At 35.8% G+C, this 21,180-nt stretch overlaps 2 protein-coding genes across 2 annotated transcripts; both read left to right on the top strand.

The window, feature by feature from the left end:
- The first annotated feature begins 509 nt into the window (after positions 1-509).
- Positions 510-7,511, top strand: LOC128995573 (uncharacterized). Its single transcript, XM_054420591.1, has 3 exons — positions 510-867; positions 2,071-2,397; positions 7,333-7,511. The coding sequence occupies exons 1-3, from the start codon at positions 510-512 to the stop codon at positions 7,509-7,511; spliced, it is 864 nt and encodes a 287-aa protein (XP_054276566.1).
- LOC128995265 (uncharacterized) lies at positions 5,958-20,512 on the top strand. The gene is made up of 6 exons (XM_054420224.1): positions 5,958-6,162; positions 8,798-9,012; positions 11,565-11,668; positions 17,930-18,093; positions 18,815-18,950; positions 20,300-20,512. The coding sequence occupies exons 2-6, from the start codon at positions 8,823-8,825 to the stop codon at positions 20,510-20,512; spliced, it is 807 nt and encodes a 268-aa protein (XP_054276199.1). The 5' UTR covers positions 5,958-6,162; positions 8,798-8,822.
- Positions 20,513-21,180: the final 668 nt, after the last annotated feature.

Here is a 21,180-nt window from a genome sequence, read left to right as displayed (position 1 = left end):
AGCGACGATATGACGTTAGAACTCTCTGTATCTCCTCAACACCGATGAGAGATACCTATGTCTAATCTATACCTTACTTCAGTTGGCAACAATGGCACTGAGTACTCAGTTGGTTACACTGAAGATGGAGTTCTTCTCTCCCTCAGTTGGCCAAAATGATTCGGAGCTCTTAATTCCTCTACTAGATGGCAACACTGTAGTGCACTCTTTCCCTACTAGTTGACAGCAATGCAAAGGAAGGGAGCTCTCTGTCCCTCTCTGTAGGTTGGCAACGCGACGGGTGGGCGAGGAGGGAGCTCTCCCTCTCTCTCACTCGACTCCAGTTATTGACTCCGAGAGTGAACACTCCGCTCCGCCTCCTAGCAACATGTTGACGTCGACGTGTCATACTCATACTAGTAGTTCTGTCGTTCTGTGAAGTGAATTTATTTCTCATTCGAAGATTCGATTAGATTCTTGTGTTGTGGAACTCAGTTAGATTTTCTCTATACGGTAGTAAATATAAAAATATGACAGATTGTGCTAGCCTAGAAGCGGATGAAGCTCAGAGAAGATTCGTGTCTATTTTAAAAGAATACCCTATTATGTTGAACGTATCTATGCTTCCGGAAATACGAAAAAAGAGGACCGCCACGTTGACGGAAATCACAAAACGTGTTGAACTTGAAATGAACGTTCCGATCACCGAGTGTCAAATAGCGAAGAAGATTCAGAACCTGAAGAGTAGGATCAAGAAGAGAAATGAACTCATGAAGGCTGGGAAGAAAACGTTTTATCTTAAAGACTGGCAAAAAGACTTCTCAGATTTTATGGAAGAAGAATCTAAGTTGGCAGCGCTGAGGGGAAACAACTTCTGGGTTGAGCAAGGTATGTATCTTGCTTTGCTTTACACAAGCATAACTTTGACTGGCGAAAGGAATAATTGTTATAGCCTTGTATTTTTTAGTGGGATTGATAAATGAAATGGAAACGTTTGATAACACAAACTATTTATTTAGATTCAAACCTTAATTTATATATTTTTTAATTCCTTTGGTGTAGGCAACTACAATACTTTTAAAATATCCAAATTGTTTCTCTCAGTTAAAACAAAATCAAATAAACTACTATTAAGTTATCTAGGAAATTAATGGATTTGTTGCAAATGAAAGATATTACATTCCAGAAATTTATCAAAAGAGTTAAAAAAAATTATTTTTCAATTTTGTGCCGAGATTTTGCGAGGGGGGGCTGCTAAATCTGGTCTATTTTGCCTTTCTCCTCATATTATAATTTTGTGAAGGTCTGCCAGTACTTATAAAAGACAAATATTAAAATTTATATAATATTATAATTTGATAAATATTTTGATTCAGTAGAGTCAATATACTATAATATTTTTCCAATACAGTAGCTCTTTTTTGAATCTTAAAAACCTGTGATTTTAGTGACTCAGATGCAGAGCCCCAAAGTATGATGCTATATGAATGTCAAATTTAAATCAGAAATTAATAAACTCATTATTTTTTTAGCAAAAAGTTCAATAAAATCTATTATTGATGTAAAAAAACATACTTACATACTTCCCCTCGGGTAAAAAAGTGACATATTGAACAAAAGTGATTTTCATCATATTGCTCACTTTGTCAGTAAATCTAATCCACTGTGTTCATTTTTGTTCTGAAACTGGCTTTAACTGTACCATGGGAATTGAATGGAGTTGTAATTTTATTGATGGTCAAAGAGGGAACAAAATACAAGGAATGAGCCAGTATATTAAATTAATGATAAGTGCAATGGCCATCTAAAGTTCACTGATAATGATTGGTGGCAGTAAGTTTATAGCGCGGGACTTCAGTGCCTGAGGTCCCGGGTTCAAATCCCGCCAAATCACCAATGGATTTTATTTAAGTGATAATGCCGTAACCCCTAGGTCTAGCCTGAAGTAATGTGAAAAACAATCCTGGGCTCGTGCCTAGCGCCCTAAGACAAAAAAAAAAAAAATAAATAAATAATAACCATGGATTGAACCATAATTTAACCAATTTTATTGATAGAAGGGGAAGACTATAACAAAAGTTATGTTTCCAGGTGCTGTATCAGCAGAACTTCTGCGAAATGATTCTGAAGGTGGAGAATTTCTTACTTTAAATGCAGAAAACTCTGAAGTGGATGTAAACAGCTATTCAGATGAAGATGAAATGTTCAAACCTCTTCCCCAAGAAATATTGATGAATCATTCTGCTGGAGAATCAACATCTCACACAGAAAAGAGACACAGACTTCCGGAAACCGAAGAAACAAAAAGGTTGTCAACTGCGGAATTGAAAAGGCTTGTCTTACTAGAACAATTAAACTTCTACAGAGATGCAAATAAATTAGTTCAGTTTAAACTAGATGAGCAGTGTAAAAAGAGAAGTAATGTCTTATAAATATGTATTATATCTATATTTAAAAGTGTCCTTTCTTTACAAAATCCTTTTTAGGACAAGGAAACAAACTTATACCCCCCCCAGATTTGGTAATTAAGTTGTAAAAACCGCTCTCAAAAAGTAAGTCAGCAGCATCTCAAAAAGGTGAGACATGGAAAATTAGATGAAGATGGTACAAAGTGAGGTAAAAGATTAATGCAATGGTAATTTTACAAAAAAGAGTACAGTACAATCAGAATTCAACAATTATACTTCATAACAAAAATTGGAATCCCAGTTCCATTTTCAACTTTTCTAGCTGACCGAAATTTCTTTCTTGTTCGTCTCAGACACATACTTGTTGCCCTCATAACTGCACAAATTGTTCTTGATCTGATCCAATTAATTACCAAACTGTATGGGTTTTGTCCATTTTCCTTATAGTTTTTCATCTATAACCCTTAAAAACATTTGGAATTCATTCCCGAAAATTCCATCACGACTTGTTACCAGAGGAGTAAATGATGCATGTAATATTAATTTTGTATCTTTAAAAACTTGCTTGGAGTCAATGGAGACATAAGTATAAATAAAATTTCCATAGGGGGTTCAGTAAAAAGAGTAAACATAATTTACTGACTTTCAAGAAGGAATAGGTGGAGAATATTGAGAAAAACATTCATAGATCCAAGTACAGCACCAGGAAGTTTCTCCCCACAGAAACCTTAACAAAATGTTGGAACTCCTTTTATAATAGAAATTTTGGGGGTTCAATCAATCAATTCATTGAATAGTTCACAAATTATATTATTTTCCCAGGGAAGCTATAATTTTTATTTACAAACTGTATTCAAGTTATTTATTGGCTGAAATGGGTAAACTTCTGAAATCACACAGACCTTTATCATCTGTATATAACCGATATTACTTTTTCTACAGTTATAAATTTAATTAACTTTATCACCTTTGCTTTAAAACCCGCTATTATACGGTATACTACTGATTTAGCCCATCATGGTCACGGGGGGGGGGGGGGGGGGTACATCTCATTGTCTTATCTCCTTTCGTTATCATTGATATTACCTTATATTTTGTCAGCTGGTTTTAAATGTAGAATTGTTTTGAAAGGCAAATGAGGACGGGATTGTGATTTTTTGTTGATGACGTAGTCTTCTGAAAGATTCTCTATGCATATGAAACCCATAATAAGAAACATATACAACTCCAAGAATGACAAAATGCCATTCAAAATGCTATACTTCTACGATTGTAAGCTATGGAACAATTTACATTTTCTTTTATAAGCTAAGCGATTATGAGTTTTATGGAACGAATTCGCAATTATAAGCTGTATCATTATAAGGTATGACACCCTACCCCCTGGAGTTTAGCACCTCACCTCAGAGACTTCAGTAAGAGAGGGACGGACTCGATCCCAGGCGTATCCAGACATCCACTAATCAATGAGTTTGAACTGATTTCTCTTTACACTGTTTTCTTTACCTTCTACATTAGTGCCACTAGGGCCACTTGGGTGAGTGAGTTAGTAGCATTGAGATAAATAGATTACAACTTGAGTCACTACTCTTCTCTGGTTAAACATTAGAGAAAAGCGTGCCACTGTTTTTGCTAGTTTGTTTTCGGTGTTTCGTGTTGTTAGGTTGGCCGTGTCCGGTTGGTGGGATCATGCTGTCAAATTCCAATTCATTCTAACATAACCATAGGCCTACTATTTATTTGGGGTTATCCGTTATTTCAAGGACTTGTATCAAAAAGTTATTTAAGTTGTTGCACGTTAAAAACTTTGTATTCCAAGTTATTTTGAAACATAAATTGAGTTATAAATTGTTTACCGGTACTTTGTATGGTCGCCATTTCATCGAAAAGTATTAAAAGTATTAAAGTTTTTGGTTATAGTAAATAAATACTAACTTATTTACCTCTTTTCAAGCTATGATTAATGGTGAAAATAGTCAAGTTTCCTGGTTTGGGGTTGGAGATTTTGGTTTAGTCTTAGGTTTAGCCCACGATTACTAGAAAAATACCAGTATGGATCATAAACATAAACAAATGATGTTGTTGGCCCGAATCCTATACTAATAGCATGGAACATACGTTTTGGCAGTTCCATTTATTTAATCAATGTTAAATAATGTTTATTTTCGGGCCAAAAACGTCATTTTGTTGATGTTTATGATCCATACCGGTATTTTTCTAGTAATCTTGGTTAGCCCTATGGCATTTAAATAAAGAACGGCCATCGGTTTGGTATGATCTTGTTACCACTGTTAAAATGGGTTGCTCGTAAAATCCTACTAATATTATAAATGAGAAAGTTTGGATGTATGGATGTATGGATGGATGTATGGATGTATGTTTGTGACAAGTGAACGCGAAAAATACTGGTCGGATTGGGCTGAAATTTGGCATGATGATAGCTCACATTCCCGATTAACATATAGGCATATTCTTATTTCAAAAATCCTTTCGGGCTCCACCCCAGTGGCTCTGGAGTTTCCCATGTTAACCTTATGAGAAATGGATGAATTATTGAATCTTAACAGCTGTTTCAATTAAACAACTTGGTTCTGTTCTATGATGTTCAATAGCATTAAAGTTACAAGGATTACCAACAGGGTGCAGCACTAATATTTCTTTTACATTTATGACAAAAGCTAATTTGCTACCAAAAGGTGAGTGAGCGTAGCGAACGAACTTCAACCTGGAGGCGAGTTAGCGTAGCGAACGAGCTAACCTGAAGGCAAGTGAGTGCAGCGAACGAGCTCCAACCCAAAGGTGAGTGAGCGTAGCGAACAAACTTCAACCAGGACGTGATTGAGCCATGCGAACGAGATAATCTTGAAAATTAAGAAGTTAAACGGGGCAAAGCCCGCGGGTTACAGCTAGTAAATAAATAAATTTACATTGCAATCATAATGTTTACATATCTTTGTTTACTATCAACAAAACAACAGGATGACGCCATCTTCATCTAGCCTCTAATTTGACAAGTCCCACCAACCGATCACATGGCCAACCTAACAACACGAAACTCTGAAACGAAACCAGCAAAAACAGTGGCTACGTTTTTTAAACACAGTAACACTGTTTTTTCCTTCCACCATGGTAACACAGTGATGGTTACTCCAACTATTATTATAGCTCACTTAAGCTCAGTGGTTAGTAGTATCATAGATAAAACATTAAACATACTTGAGGAGTATGTTTATCTATGTTAGTATATTTAAATGCTGGGTTAGGTGGATAAAAAAATAGTTGTAAAAATCACTAAAATCAGTGCTCTCTGAACGTTATCAACATTACACGCATGGAAAAAGTCTTCACGTTTGATAGTAGGATGATAAATTTAATTTACAAAAGCAAAATACAAGTCAATTATTGATTTTGTTTTCATAAATTATTTGCTATTATATGCACTCAATATCCCTTTTTAAATGCGAGAGTATAGTATCATTGACTATTGGATGTCAAATATAGTATACTCTGTGCATAATCTTAGCTACTGTAACTGTACTCCGTGTTTATTGTTTCCCACCATATTTTCTAACCTTTAAAATCTTGAATCTTCCGTTCGAAGTAGGCTATTTATTTATCCAAATGAAAGGTATAGTTCCTATTTATCAGTAGCTTGTGTATTTGTGAAGTTATAATTTTAAATAGCCCTAATTTACTGTAACTTAATCTAATCTCAAGCTGCACTTCGAAATTAGAGAAACAAAATAATTAGCTACCTAGGTGTAGGCTAGTTCTGGTGAGTAAATACATTGTAAATATTATGTTCTTTAAAAATACTGATTTTAAACATACAACCAGGCCAATGAATTTTACTGTAAGCCAGCCGATAGGTTTAAATTATGACTATAGGCCTATCTAAGACTAAGTTTTAAAGCGATTGCTTTTGGTTTTCCAAATCCACGACTGTAAGTTGCACTAAGGTCACTTCTAGTATCAAATCAACATTTTAAAATTCCATTCTATAGGCGTACTTACTTACTTGATACTTGTGTGCTACGTCGTTGACCGACAATGTCGGATAGACTGCAAAAAAACACTAGGTAAGTTACCGTACTATTTTTTACATACATACAAAACTTTACGAGGCTGTGGCGGTAAATAAGAGGAGTTACACATTTTTAGGGAAGGGCTTCTAAGTAACTATTAGGGGCTCTTCACTCAGCTCCTCCAGCGAGTATACTGGCCTATTTACTAAGCTGTTTCTGATTGCTGCTTTGAAAGAGGTGATGTTCATATCCCGCACCTTATCCGCAAGGTGTTAAAAAGTCTTATGGCATTGCGGGGATAGCTCTTGAGGGTGCGGGTGAGACGACATCGCGGCATGTCAAGGTGTAGTGCTTGCCGGGTGTCATAGCGGTGATGAACTTCTCTTTGGTCGAACAGATGGACATTCTCTTTCAGAAGTATTAGGATGTTCAATACGTATTGATTAAATACTGTAAGAATGCCCAGGTCTTTAAAAAGGGGTCTACAATGCCCGTTGTAGTCGGCTGACATTATGATTCTTACAGCTTTTTTCTGAAGCAATAATATGTCCTGTGGTGCTGGTGAATGGCCCCAAGTACCAAGCCGTACATAAGATGGCTATGAAACAGAGCATGGTAGGCCTACACAGTTATCAAGAATTGCTTCGGGATGACGTTCCAAAGTTTCCTTAGGAGGCAAATTACCCTAGATAGCCGTGTGCATACCCTATCAATGTGTGAGCTCCAGCTGAGTTTGGGATCCAACCAGAACCCTAGAAGTTTAACCGCGTCAACCCTTTCGGTTAGTGGGTTCAGTGTGCAGAGCAAGGACTCAGTTTTGGCTGCATTTAATTTCAGGCGGTTTGCTGTAAACCAGTTCTTGGCCAGCTCCAAAAAATGGTCAGCTTCAATATGCAGTTGCTCAATATCGCTTCCTCTAGATATCAGGGTGGTGCCGTCAGCGAAGAGGAGGGTGGAGCCATTTAGCCTCAAGTCATTCACCGCCACACTAAAAAGGAGAGGGCCGAGCACCGAGCCCTGTGGCACTCCATGTGAGATACTCCTGATGCAGAAGAAGGCCCCATTTATTGAGACTACTTGTCTGCGATTAGCCAGATAACAGGACCAGGGACTTCAGCACAATTCCGCCCACACCATACTTTGCTAGTTTGCCTATCAGTAGCTTATGGGACACCACATCAAAAGCCTTGCTCAGATTGCAGAGTCTGAGGAGGATTGACTCGTTATGTTCGAAGGTGTCAATCCACTATATGTTATTTTTGCCTAAACAAGATCAGTTGTCAGTTTGTAATTTAAATACGTTTGAAGATATTAAAATAGAAGGAATATGGATCGTAAACGAAAACAAAAATATCGATATATCGAAAAAGTCATCCATAATAATGAATGTTCCCTTAAACAGGAAAGTAGGCTACCTTCAATTGTTCTGAAAGACCTGGCCCAAAACTTGGATGGATGAATTAGGCCTATGTTTTAGTCTAATACTCTAATAGGCCTCTATTAGCCATGAGCAACATGTGGGGCAGCTAGTGGAGCCGCCGGTGTCGGACGTGTAGAGGGGCACGAAGTCAAATGGCGCCTATTAGCCGCGAGGAGACTGGTGGCGACGCCGAAAAAGCTGCCCGAGATGTTACCGGGAGTGATTTTGCCCGGCAACATGTGTCGCGGCCATTTTAGTGTCTAGGCAGTCGGGGGGCATTGCAGTCTCCACTGACTGCGCGCGCATGCTGTAATAACTTGAAAACGAAGCCTGTCACACAGTCTACATCGTGGTTTGAGTTGATTGAGACGTGCCTTGCCATATTGCTGTTCTATTCATTAGTGACTCTCTGTTCACTTTGTTTACCAGTGCCTTTTTAACAGTGTATTCTTTCCTTCCAGTGATGGGCAGAAGTAGTTGAAAAACTTACTGGGGTGAGCCCAAAGATCGTCGAACAGAGTGTAATAAATGCCTTTGCTGAGCCTAGGAACTAGAATGGGATGTCTCCTAAACTGCCTGACTCTTCGCCTCCTTTTTTTTAACAGGAGAAGAAGAAGAAGGAGCTCCGAACTGCTCAATGTCATGTTTGACACTAGAGTGTTGTGGTGAATTCCGCTGTTTGAGCGAGCTACGAATGTGTCGCGTGACTAGTGTCCAGGTTCCAAAACGCTGTGGATCACCGGTATCACCACCGGCGGCTCCACTAACTGTGCCACATGTTGCTCACAGCTAATAGGGGTCTGAAACTGTAGTAACTTAGGCCTATTGATACAGTACCACTAACCAAGAATCATTTGACAGAGAAAGATAACATTAACCTGTAAGCATATCATATGTAATTGTTTCTTGTTATTTGTATTCTCTAGGGCTATAGCCCTACTTAATGATGATCGATTTTCTTTTAGGTGGATGAATGCAGTATAGTTTAATATGTCATCTCCTTTTACATTTGATGAAGACAATAGCTCTCTTAAAGCTAGTGAAGATGACTTAAATAAATTCTCCACGTCGGTATCATATGAGTTTAACAGTTCTTTTGCGGACAAAGAGAAAAATGAAGTAGCCATTGATCAAGCGATTGCTGGACTGAAAACATGTTTGCAGCAGTATGAGGATAAAGGTGAGTTTACCATTTGTAAATTTAAAAACAATACTCCTCTCTTAACCGACTCTTATGGAACCCAGATCAGGTTGTATGAAAAAAAGAGTTAAAACAGGAAACTACATATAAACTTGTAAAATACTGTAGAAATAAATTTATTTTTCCTACAGTCACCCGACAAAGTTGGCTTCCTTGTACTGTTTATAGTACAGAAAGCTGCTAATTGCTGCATATTTATACTTTGTCGTACGGTTTATACTTTGGCGCACATCAGGATTCCAACGAAACAACACAAAACAGCGTGGTTCTATTATGCACGTAATCCGTGTACGCTTGTAAATAGGTTGGCAACACTTAAAGATATTAATACTATGAGCAGCTGATTGACTATTATAACTACGATTTAACCTGTCATTTTGTGTTTATAGTTTTGGTATTTCTGAACATTCTGGACTTTTCTTTTAAACGTTTTTAAAACATTCCTACGATTTTAATAAACAAGAAATTACCTTTAAAGCATTTTTTTAGGTGCGGAAACCACTTGAAATTACAAAAATATACGGAACTATTTTCTCAAGTCGCAAGGAGCACATTGCTTGCCGAGGAAAAAATAGCGGAATGACTACTTTCTCTAGGGCACCTATTTGTGTTGCCAGCTGAACCTGAAAACGTGTTGTATAGTGTTTGAAAGACTTATTATATTTATATGCTTTATAGTGACTGTAGGAAAAATATCATGTGTATCTCGAGTGCAAAAGGCCTTTGCTGCACTCGAGATCATTCCCCACTGCTCTCGTGTGCAGCAAAGTGCCACTTTGCTCACTAGTTACACAAATAACTATTTGACATTGTATGAATGAAAAACTCAAAAAATGAAGCTTAAAGTGTAGTTTTGTGATGTTTTCTTACAAAATGAACTGTTTCTTTCTTTAAAAAGTTAATCCATCACTATTTTTAATTAGGTTAAAATAGGATATGCACATGCATTGTAACATCTTCATAACAATTAGTTATTTTTGACACAGATCTTAGTTATACCGGTACCGTAAGTATAAACGTGTTTATATGTGCCTATTCCCAGATCGAAGTAACAAATATTCAAACTTTACTCATATTATATATAGGATTGTTAATCAATAATTTATTGAAGTTCATTTCACTTGTAAAATGTTCCATGAACATTTGGTAGGAGCATCTTGGAGATTTGGAGATTTGGCATCTTGCTAGGAGGATGTTAGAAGTTGTCAGTTTACTATATACAGCTAGTGTAATAATTTGAATCAGCTGTTATAGCTATTTACCTTACAAGTGTAGTAAGAGCGTTTTTACATCACGCAGGTGAATGTTGTGCAACGAGCGGAAGCGAGTTGCATAATTTACCTAAGTGATGTAAACACGCTCTTGCGTAACGTGTAACCATAGATAAAACATACTCCCTTAGTAGATTTCTCATCCTTATGGAACAGCTGAAGACAATTTTATTGTTAGTTCTGTACGGTTTATGTAGAGGTCGTGTTTTGTTTACAATTTGTTTCCCGTTATTACAGCCACTTAAAACCTCGTTTAGCCAACTAATACAATCTAATCATAAACAATAACTTGTCCCCTAGTTATATAACCAAACAGTAAAGCACAAATCAAGAAATTAACCCTAAAATAATAGAAACAAAGTTTCGTCGACACTAGCGCCTTTGTGACACGTACATGCACTAGACATGAAAAACGTGCTTCAAAATTTACAATGGGATGAGAAGTCTACTTGTGTTGGTTAGTCTATGGTGTAACGTACAAGATTTTACCTGAACCGACAATATACAGGAGGTTACGAATTATATCTTTCATTATCCATTTCACTCATCTTCTAACAGTAACGTTCATTTACAAACAAAAGCTAGGTTAGGAAATTTCTTCAAAACATAACAATAAAATTCAAGCGCACAGCTGATTTCTAGCGTTGAACGTCGTTGGCTCCATAGAGGTAGGCTATATTTTTTAAGTTAAGCACTCAATGTTATTTAAATGGGTTTCATTACCTCACCGAGTGAGATTTTTTCAACTTTACATCACTTGAGAAGTAAAGAAGTTGTATACATCACGCTTGGGATAGGGAAGTTTAACATTGCGGGTTAGGTAAAATATTTTATACTCTTTAGTCTTTGCAGTTGTTGTTTCATTGCTAAGATTCAGCTATGATAAAACACATTCATTGTTGTATTGTTGTGAATTCAAATTGGAAATAATAAAGTGTGTTGAAAGTAACAGCTCTCTGATTTAAAGTTTTTTAAAGCTTTTACTATCTTATAGAATTTAAATCTAAAATGTTGATGTGATTCCAACACCGCCGTCACAAGTATTTCCGGAACAATACTAGATTAGTAGAGCTGAAAGCGCACGACTGTCCCATAAGCGAGTTTCCGCTGTACCTCTCAGTTTCTCTGTGGTTTTTAATGGTTTTTAAGACCCTCATAACTTACAGTGCTTCAATATTGTTGACCATAATTTTTTTTTGTCTGTAGGCCTAATTATGCTGATGATATCAGCTGTTATTTAATGAGATTCTGTAATTTCAGCAAAATATTGTGAGAATCAACTAGACAAGTTGGGATTCAACGTCAGTGATTTACCAGAGAAATTAAGACAAGATTTAAAAGAGGTCTTTAAAGATGATGATGGGGTGAGTTTTGGTCTCTTTAAAGAAACTCAAATCATTAAATTGAATTTATTTACAGGTATATTGGATGGAATGCTTTAAGGTAATTACACAATAAAACATCCACTTATCTACCTATAAGTCTTTGCCGGAAATTCTGGGAATAAGGGTTGGCACACTCTATCCCGACCATGACCATGACCAAGACTCCGATTGGTCGGACACGGCCTGTTTTACAATAGGCGTAAATGGAACAGCGTGCACTGGTCGACTGGTCGGACCCTGGTCGCACGACCAAAGTCCTTGCAGTTTGGTCAGGTCCGACTCGCTGGCTGTTGCCGCCAAAAATAGCACACAATGTAATGGGACGACGCGCACTACCCCCCGACTTGTGTCCGACCTGACCAGTACACCAATCAACCCCCAGTATTCATAGATCAATCAAACGGTGAGCACTTGTTTTTGTGTGGTTTAAGTGACTTATTGAAGTATATTGAAGTGACTTATTTGTGAAGTCAGACATATTTTAATTCAGTTCCTTTTTAGTTACACATTCAACAACTCTAACTCGATCCTTGCAGCAGTCACACATCACCACTACACAAGATATTTGCACAATGTTGGATTATCTGTCCCTCAGCTACATAAGTCAGTTCTAACTACCAACTGTTTTTACGTTTCTCAGATTCTATATCGAAATCTAATTCAATAATATAATATCCAACACCTTTTTAGTTTACCCTCAATACAGAAATTCAAAAAAACAGATGCATGTTACTCCACATAATTACCAATGAAGAGGCCGAAACTTAGATCAGACCTAACCATACTTGACCCTGACTAAACAATCTTTGACCCTTCGACCCCCTCGCCCTAAGAATGTCTTCTGTCTTAGATCGTACTGTCTTTGGTTGTCATCGCCGACATTCTCTCATCCACAAAACAATTTGGTATAAAAGGCATAAAATTATTAAATTATTAAAAATCTTCCAAAATCAGTTTGTACCCTTTATTTTTTAGACTGATAACAGCCAGGCATACGCACATACACCTGTCCATGAAGGCCTATCCCATAAGTAAGGCAAATTTCAACTTACAAATGTTGTATTGTATTGTTGTATAACTACTCTCTGTTTTAGTTTAAATTTCTTGGGATAAGTAAACGTTTTTCATTTCATTTCATTTCAAAGACTTATTTTGTAAAATGTCGTAGGATTTTGAGAGTTTTATTTTAGCTATTAAAGAAAGGCCCTTTTTATGGAATCTATCAGCAGTAGATTATGCCAACAGAGGGATAAAGAAGGAAGCTTGGGAGGAGATCACACTGATGTTTGGTGGACGTGATGACGCTACTCAGAAGGAAAAGTCTCAGTTAACATTGGATGTACCCAGTATGGTTTTTTCTTCCGCTTAAAGTACCTACGATACAAATGCACAACAGCAGCTACTTCTTCAACATCCATCTTGACACCGAAGTTGGTAAAACATTCGTTGTCGTGGTTGGGTCTTGGTCGGGTCGTGCTCTGGTCGCATGGTGAACGACAACAACCGGTCGGGCGTTTGGTCGTGGTCGAGGTCGGGGGAGTGCATGCAGGCCCTTATGCGTAAATCTGCCGGAGAATAAAGGTAATTGTGTGGGGATTTTGAAATTTTACTTGGACAAACTGATTTCAGTCTGCAAGATAAAGACTATCTCCTAAGATTACAGCAAATACGTGAACATCTTTTCTCGTCACAGCAACATCATCGTCTCCCATGATCTTGATGAAATTGTCCATTTGGAACGCACACCTTGCAAACACTTTCCACGGTCGCGGAAATATGCATTCAATTCGACCCTATTGTTGATATGTTTTTCTTTTTGTGAAATAAATAAACTTCACTTGTTAAACGGGAGTTTTTTTGCTCCTCCATTTGGCCGTTTGGAGATGAGGGGTTCTACTGTAACGTTAAAGTCAATCACTGTTTGAGCAGTTCATTGTATGGCTGGTTAAGGAACAGAGTTTAACCCGGTAACTCGAGTAAAGCCTCGATCGCTATTACTAGTCAAGCCTAATAGCTGACATAATGTTGTCCGATTGAATGAATAGAGCTGTTTTGCAATTTACTTTGAAAGTTACAGTTGGTCATAGAATGAATCATGATGAGCAGAAATCAATTGAACTACTTTTAAGTACCTTTTGAGATATTTAATTCAGATCAGCTGTTTCATTTGTCAGGAACATTAAAATCAAATCAAATCAAAACATCAAACTATCAAAACATAAAAATAATATAAATAAATAAGCCGTACAACAACTCATCGGAAAAAATCATTGAGCTTATAGCAACACTTGTTACATAAAAACTTAAATAAACTTTTTTTAAATGACCTGAGGGAAGATGCAGACTTAATGCAATCAGGCAGGTTGTTATAAAATTTAATACCAGAGTAGTGGGGGGAAAGTTCAAAGGTAGAAGATTTGTGTTTGGGATATGTAAGGCAGTCTTTGTGTCTTGTGTCATAATTGTGGTTGTCTGAACTAACAGAAAATTTAGTGATGTTTTGTTTCATAAAAAATAGTAAATTATAGATGTAAAGGCTAAGAAAAGTAAGAATGTTATTGATTTTAAATATATCTTCACATGAATCTCTACTTTTGAGAGAATAAATTATTCTAATGATCCGTTTTTGCAATTTAAATACCTTTTTCTTTTTGTCAGAATTGCCCCAAAAAATGATTCCATAATTATGAATAGGATAAACATACCCATAGTACACCATCATCAGAGTGGAGACATCTACTGATCTAGATAAAATAAGAATTGAAAAATGTTCAACTTTTTTATAACTTCTGCAACGTGAGTTTTCCAGGTTAATTTATTGTCTAAAGTTATCCCTAAAAATTTGGTACATTCAGAAAAACAGCATGGTATATTGGTGTTATCATATTGGAAATTTTTATTGTGGTATTTTTTTTTAAAGTTGATTAAAAGTGACTTAGAGTGATTCAATAATAGCCCATTAGCTTGAAACCAAATTTCTAGCTTATAGAATTCTTGTTTTATCAGTTGTGGAAACCTTGATTTGTCAGGATGGGTAAATATTGCAGAAGCGTCGTCAGCAAACATTACTAATTTGGAATCTAAGGCCATAGGCAAGTCATTTATATAAATCAAAAAGAGCAAGGGTCCAAGAATAGACCCTTGCGGAACACCTTCTGTGATGAATTCATAATCGGACTTAAGCCCCAGTGACTGCAGCCTTATACACTGTTTTCTATGTGATAAAAAAGAAACCAACAATTTAATAGTCCTGCCCGATATACCATAAAACTGCAACTTACGGATCAGGATATCATGATTTACACAATCAAATGCCCTTGACAGGTCACAGAAGAGACCAGCTACATTCTGCGAACTGTCAAGAGCATCCGCTACCTCAGATACAAAGCTAAATATGGCATCTACAGTGCTTTTACCTTTCATGAATCCATACTGATTTATGTTAAAAAGTTGACAATTGTTAAAGAAATCATATAACCTATTATAAACTACCTTTTCAAAAAATTTGGAAAATGCCGGCAGTAATGAAATTGGCCTATAATTAGCTAAATCTTTTGGATCTCCTTTTTTTAAAATTGGTATTACGTTTGACAGCTTTAATAAATCTGGGAACACTCCTGTATAAAGAGAAGTGTTAATTAAATGAGCAAGAGGTGTTGAGATGAGAGATGAGCATTGTTTTAAGATAAAAGGTGATATTTCGTCCCATCCTGAAGATTTAGAAGGTTTTAAATCATTAATTATTTGCTGAACTTCTTGAGGATCTGTCATTTTGAATGATATTAACATGGATTCAGGATGGATTCCTTGTTCTAAAAATTTGATTGACTTATCAGCATCAGAACTTATATTTAAAAGCTTACAAGTATCTATAAAGAAATTATTGACTATATTTAACTGATCCTTAATATTTATAGATTGAGACAAAAAAGGAAATCTGTTCTTGTTACTAGCAGCAGTATTTGTTTCTTTTTTCACAATCTGCCAGGCAGTTTTAGTCTTATTTGAAGATGTTTTAATTTTATTTCTGTGGTATGAAATTTTAGCTAATTTTATACATTTACTTAGAACTTTGCTGTATTTTTTAACATAATTTTTAAAAGGAGTGCTTGAAGAGTGTTTACTAAGATCATAGAGCTCTCGTTTGCGTTTACTAGATTTTCTTATCCCAATTGTTAACCAACCTTTATCATTATTCTGACTAACACTATCTCTAGACTTAACAAATGGAAAACAAGCATCAAAATGTAGTTTAAACATATGTAGAAAACTCTTATGAAGAATATTTACATCAGATGTTAAATACAGATTCTGATAGAAACAAGACCAATCCTCTGATTTTAAAACATTAAGGAAGTTGGAAATATTTACCTTAGAAAAATGTCTCACAAATATTGTTTTTTTGTTAATAACAGGTTCCTTATGTTTTCTAATGATAGACTCACAATTCACATTAAGATGCTGAGTAAGGTGGTCAGATAAACCATTTTGTACAACATAAGACATACATATATTAGGGCTGAAATTGGTAATAATATTATCAAGACATGTACTGGAGAGAGTTGAAACCCGAGTGGGGACCTTTATTGTTTCAAAAAGTTTGAAAGAATTTAATAATGAAAGGAATTCTTCAGTTTGAGCATTAGATTTTAGAATATTAATGTTAAAATCTCCCGTTAGTACAATAAAGGATTTAGGATTCTTCAAAATAGAGTATTGTAATAGAGAACGCAAGCCATCAAAAAAAGTATCATATGCAATTTTGGTATAAACGGTAGGTCTGTAGACACAGAGCACAATTAAATCAAGCGGATGAGTGATCTGAACACCACAACATTCAAAATATGAGTCAACTGTAAATTTTCCAAGATCAGGCCTAATTTTAATTTTGAAATTATTATTTACCAACACACAAACACCTCCTCTTTTTTGTTTATCTCTGCAATAAGAACCGCCCAATTGATATTCATCGAATTGGAACAGTGGTATTTGGCATGAGTAAGGAACCCAGTGTTCGGAGAAACAAACTATATCTGGTTTTGTGGAAAAGGAATTAATGTAAAGATTTATTTAATCAATTTTGTTGCTCTGGGTTATCCCTTGAATATTACAGTGCACGATGTTGAGGTATTTAAGTGCTTGTGTGTCAGCAGTGCTTACGTTTGAGGAATTGGTCTTAGAGTTTGTTCTTATACATTTTTTTGCACGACTTTTCTTTTCCTTAAAAAATATTTCATATTACCTTGCTTACTATTTACATTACTAAAGCTTTTATCAACTACAGTGGATTCATATTCTACAGAAGTCAAGGTCTTGGGTATTTCATCTCCATTTCTATGTGGTGTGTTGAGGTCACAGTGGAGTGAGGAGTCTGGAGTTGTTACTTGTGTGTCTTGATCAATTGCATTGGACATCGAAGAAGTAGCATCCTGAGTTCCGATCGCTTTTGCAGGTAGATCCGTAGGTTTGAGCTGTTCAGGTTGACTTTCGATGGAATTAGACGTGGAAGGTTTACAGTTAGTAGTTTGAGATGTCTGTTTATTTACATTGACACTTCTGTTGATTACTGAGGATGAAACTCCCAATGATAAAGGAGAGTTCAGCCCAGTTTTGAACAATCAAAAACCTACTGACTTGTCTCAAGGTCAAACTGGTGTTCTGATAACTTAGCGGGCACTCTAAATACTCGGCTGCTATATCCATACTAAGTCACTTTTCACAAATAGGCAAGTCATAACGTTAACAAATACCAGAGAACTTAATAATCTGGCTTCCACTTATGTTTCTTAAACACCATTACTCCTACTCTATCCGAATAAGGATGTAAATATGTATTTCATGGTATCAACCTGTAATTAGCTTGGTTTCCTTGGAATCATACAAGCAAACGATACGCCAGTAAACTCCCGCTGACGACTAGGACTATGATTAACTAGCAGTATTAAACTTGCTCAATGTCACTAGCAAACAAGTATTTACAAGCAGTGCTAATTTTACTTCCAGCTAATGTTTGGTTTACACTGCACTAATTTACTAATAGCTTGAGAATTAGCACTAACACTAGCGATAGCTGATTGAAGCATGATATTTTTTCCCTTCTAGAAATAATCTGGTATTTTGGAAGTTACTGTTAGTATCCTTTGCAAATCTGTTGTTTGATAACAAAAGACTATAACTAAAAATTCTGTGACTAAGTTTTTATACAATTTTCTCTTTGTAAAATATTTACTCCCATTACAGGTGTTCAACTTTTCACAAACAAGTAACGAGTTGGTGACGATCAACGCAGATCATGTGTTTGACAGCCTCCGAGAAAACTATGAGTTGGCACAACTGCGTATGCTTCAGAGTCAGATGGAGACGTTAGTGGAGGAACACAGTCGGCTAAACAACAATCTTCAACGGTCAGTGTTTAAAGGCCATATACCATTTCTGTGTTAACCCGTTGGCTCCGACTTACGAGCGTTACTCGTACAGCCGCTGCAGGCCCAGCGACTGACTTACGAGTGCCGCTTGTGATACCGCTACGCAACGCCACTAGTTATGTTATTATTTTTTTTTTTTTTTACAGTTTGATTATCCAGTTACCCCTTTTTTTTTAGATAATTTTACTGTGAACAAACTGGTGAACCAATTATTAATTTATTACCTAAGATTTCCTTTCTATAACAATTAAGAGTAAGAGTCTACAAATTCGGTAAAATTAATTGCCGACAGAGGATGTAAGAATAATTAATATGCTATCCACTGGACATTTTATCCTTGCAGATTATTGAGACTTCTTAGCCTAAGTTACTCTCATATTGACCTCAACTATACAAAATGTTCTTTTTGTAATTTGTTCAATAAATTCTTGATTCTTCTAATTCTCTTAGGGACTACAACTCCCTACTTGTCTGAGTTACTAATACATAGCTTAGTACACTTAAACCCTTTTAAGCCATTATTTTAAAGCACCTCATGAAAATTTACTTTCTATAAGTAACAGTAGCTCGGTTCTCTTTAAAATTGTGCTTTTAAATTCTACTAGTAAATAAAACTAAGGTGCTATTGTTTACACCTTAGAGAAATGACTACGAAAAAGAGTGAAATTTATGCATGTCATGGAACTTGTGTGTTTTACAGAAAATTAATTACTGAAAAAGAAGAATCGGAAAAGTTAGAAAATAAACGATTTGAGAAAGAAGCAAACATAATGATGTTTAACCAGAGGTTGGAAGCTGCCAAATGGGAACTAAATAATCTGCAACAACTGTCCCAGGTAGGTTGAAACCCTCATTGATTTTTAATTTTCCCCTATTGGAAAAATTATACGGAGAAACTATTTTTTTTTTTAAACTTTTGAGTTTTGGAGATATTCATATTTGGCTCCCCTCTCATATTAGGCCTCAACTCAAAAAAGTGGTTTTTGTAGCGAGATCTGTGTGTGGGTATAATGTGGATCACAAGGTGTTTTATCAAATTTTTTGAAATTTTGATTTTTAATGGTAAATATTTTGTGAAATCCATAAAATAAAAGAAAAATCAGACTCACAAAAACAGCTTAAACAATTTTGAGTGATATGATCCTTTTAACTCTAAACAAAATGGTACCACCCCCAATTCTGTAAAAATTACGGTTCAAAGTAATTGCAATGTTTGTGATTTTACCCATTAAATATTATACTTACTCCCACCACATTTTAAGGATTGTTCACAAGCTAATGGGAGAAAGTCTTTGTCGGTTTGTTGATACCATTATTTATTTTAACTTTAACTCTTGATTATCAGTAGCCTCTCAACTCTTCCTGTATGGGTGACTGATATACCCGCTTTAGGTATTTGCATTGAAAGACAGGTGTTGGTTATAAGTTATAAAAGATATCCTCAATTTTTGTTGGTGTTGTGGACGTAAAGCAGACATTTCTACCACTTTTGTAGACCGACTGGTTAGCTGGTTCGCAGTACTATGGGACTATACGTGGTATTCCACCCTTCCTAGGCTCAACACTTGCAAGTTTTAATTGGACAACTTTTTGGAACTTTTATCTTGTTAAAGTCTTTCATTATGTTTTTTTCTTCAAATAAAGTCCCATAAAAATTTAAACAATTCCTTTTTGAGTTGAAATAAATTAAAAATTGCTAGAAATTAAAATTATATTTGAATTTGTTTAATTGTTTGCTCACTGTAGGTGCACAATCCCTCTGAAAGGTTAATTGTACTTAGTGAATTAAGATTGTTAAAACCAATAAAAGTTAATTTTATAATTTATGAATTTCTATACTGTCATTCACCTTAATTGTGTTTGCAAATAATTCTTTTGAAATCAATTTATCCGTTTGAATTGGTTTTGATGAACATAGATTTTTGTTTATCTTAATGCCTTGAGCATTTTTTTGCAAATTTAGTTCTAAACCGCCCAAGCCTAGGTCGTGTTGATAAAATCTAATATTGTAAATTTTGTAGAATGCACCATTAATTAATAGCCCCATAAAGTTTGTCTACATACAAAAATATCAAGCTCAGGAACTGAAACTTTGCTACCCAACAGTGGTTATTGTTTACGGTTTTCACAGAATTTAGATGTGTAACGTACAATCAAAACTAATTAAACATGCGATATTCTTTAGGGAAACCAAAAACCGAAGTATAGTGTGGAAGAGCTTGATAATTTGAGACAAGAAGTACAAAAACTGAAGATAGAGATAGCCCATACAGAGGCAAAACTGAAGAAATACAACAAACTCCCATTGAGTGAGAAGGATGCACTAAAGTTGTTAACCAGGATGAAAGACGACATCAAGATTGTAGACAAAGAAATTGAAAATAAAGTTTTGGTCTAGGATGGCTTATATTGTTTCCTTTAATCTAAATATGTAAGATCGGTCTTCTGTGACCGTGGCAAAATTGTGAATACTTCCCGCAATTACGGAAACATCATTGTCTACTGTGATTGCAGCAAAAACCCAGGACACATCTTGTGGTCGTGTAGACAAGATCATCAGCTCCTGCGATCGAGGCCAAATCCTAATACAAAACGTGATGACGGAAACATCATATTATGTTACCGGTTACCGTAATCATAGCAGAATCCAAAATGTATCCCGCGGAAAAAGAAATGTCATCATCGTCTTCTGTGATAGTGTCAAAATCTTGAACATCTCGCTCGGTCACAGAAATATTAATATCGTCTCCCCCGATCATGTGGACATCATTTCTTAAAAAAGTGGTTTCTTTAAAAAGTAACTACCAATCATATGACAACAATCAATTCATCCATCAATATCCTACTCGTTTTAAAAATAATTTGAAATATCCAAGACATTGCCTCTGTCTGTATGAAAGATCACCATTTTATATGAGTCTCAGGCTTTACAACAGTCTACCTACCAAATTCAGACAAATTAACAATATTTCAAAATTCAAAAGCGAGTTTAAAATGAATCTCTTCCAAATGCAGTTTGAATCTGTTTCTGAATATTTGAATAACAGTTAAACATTTTTCTATTAC

This window comes from Macrosteles quadrilineatus, unplaced genomic scaffold, assembly GCF_028750875.1.
Source record: "Macrosteles quadrilineatus isolate MER2022 unplaced genomic scaffold, UCM_ALF_1.0 Scaffold_5__1_contigs__length_97177068, whole genome shotgun sequence".
NCBI lineage: Eukaryota > Metazoa > Arthropoda > Insecta > Hemiptera > Cicadellidae > Macrosteles > Macrosteles quadrilineatus.
This window is presented reverse-complemented; position numbering and strand designations above follow the sequence as displayed.

Bases quoted from the DNA above. Each gene is read 5' to 3' on its own strand.
- LOC128995573 (XM_054420591.1), top strand. From the start codon at position 510: ATGACAGATTGTGCTAGCCTAGAAGCGGATGAAGCTCAGAGAAGATTC. The intron at 868-2,070 runs GTATGTATCTTG...TTATGTTTCCAG, and splicing joins CAACTTCTGGGTTGAGCAAG to GTGCTGTATCAGCAGAACTT. The intron at 2,398-7,332 runs GTAATGTCTTAT...CGCTTCCTCTAG, and splicing joins TGAGCAGTGTAAAAAGAGAA to ATATCAGGGTGGTGCCGTCA.
- LOC128995265 (XM_054420224.1), top strand. From the start codon at position 8,823: ATGTCATCTCCTTTTACATTTGATGAAGACAATAGCTCTCTTAAAGCT. The intron at 9,013-11,564 runs GTGAGTTTACCA...CTGTAATTTCAG, and splicing joins GCAGCAGTATGAGGATAAAG to CAAAATATTGTGAGAATCAA. The intron at 11,669-17,929 runs GTGAGTTTTGGT...CTCCCATTACAG, and splicing joins TCTTTAAAGATGATGATGGG to GTGTTCAACTTTTCACAAAC.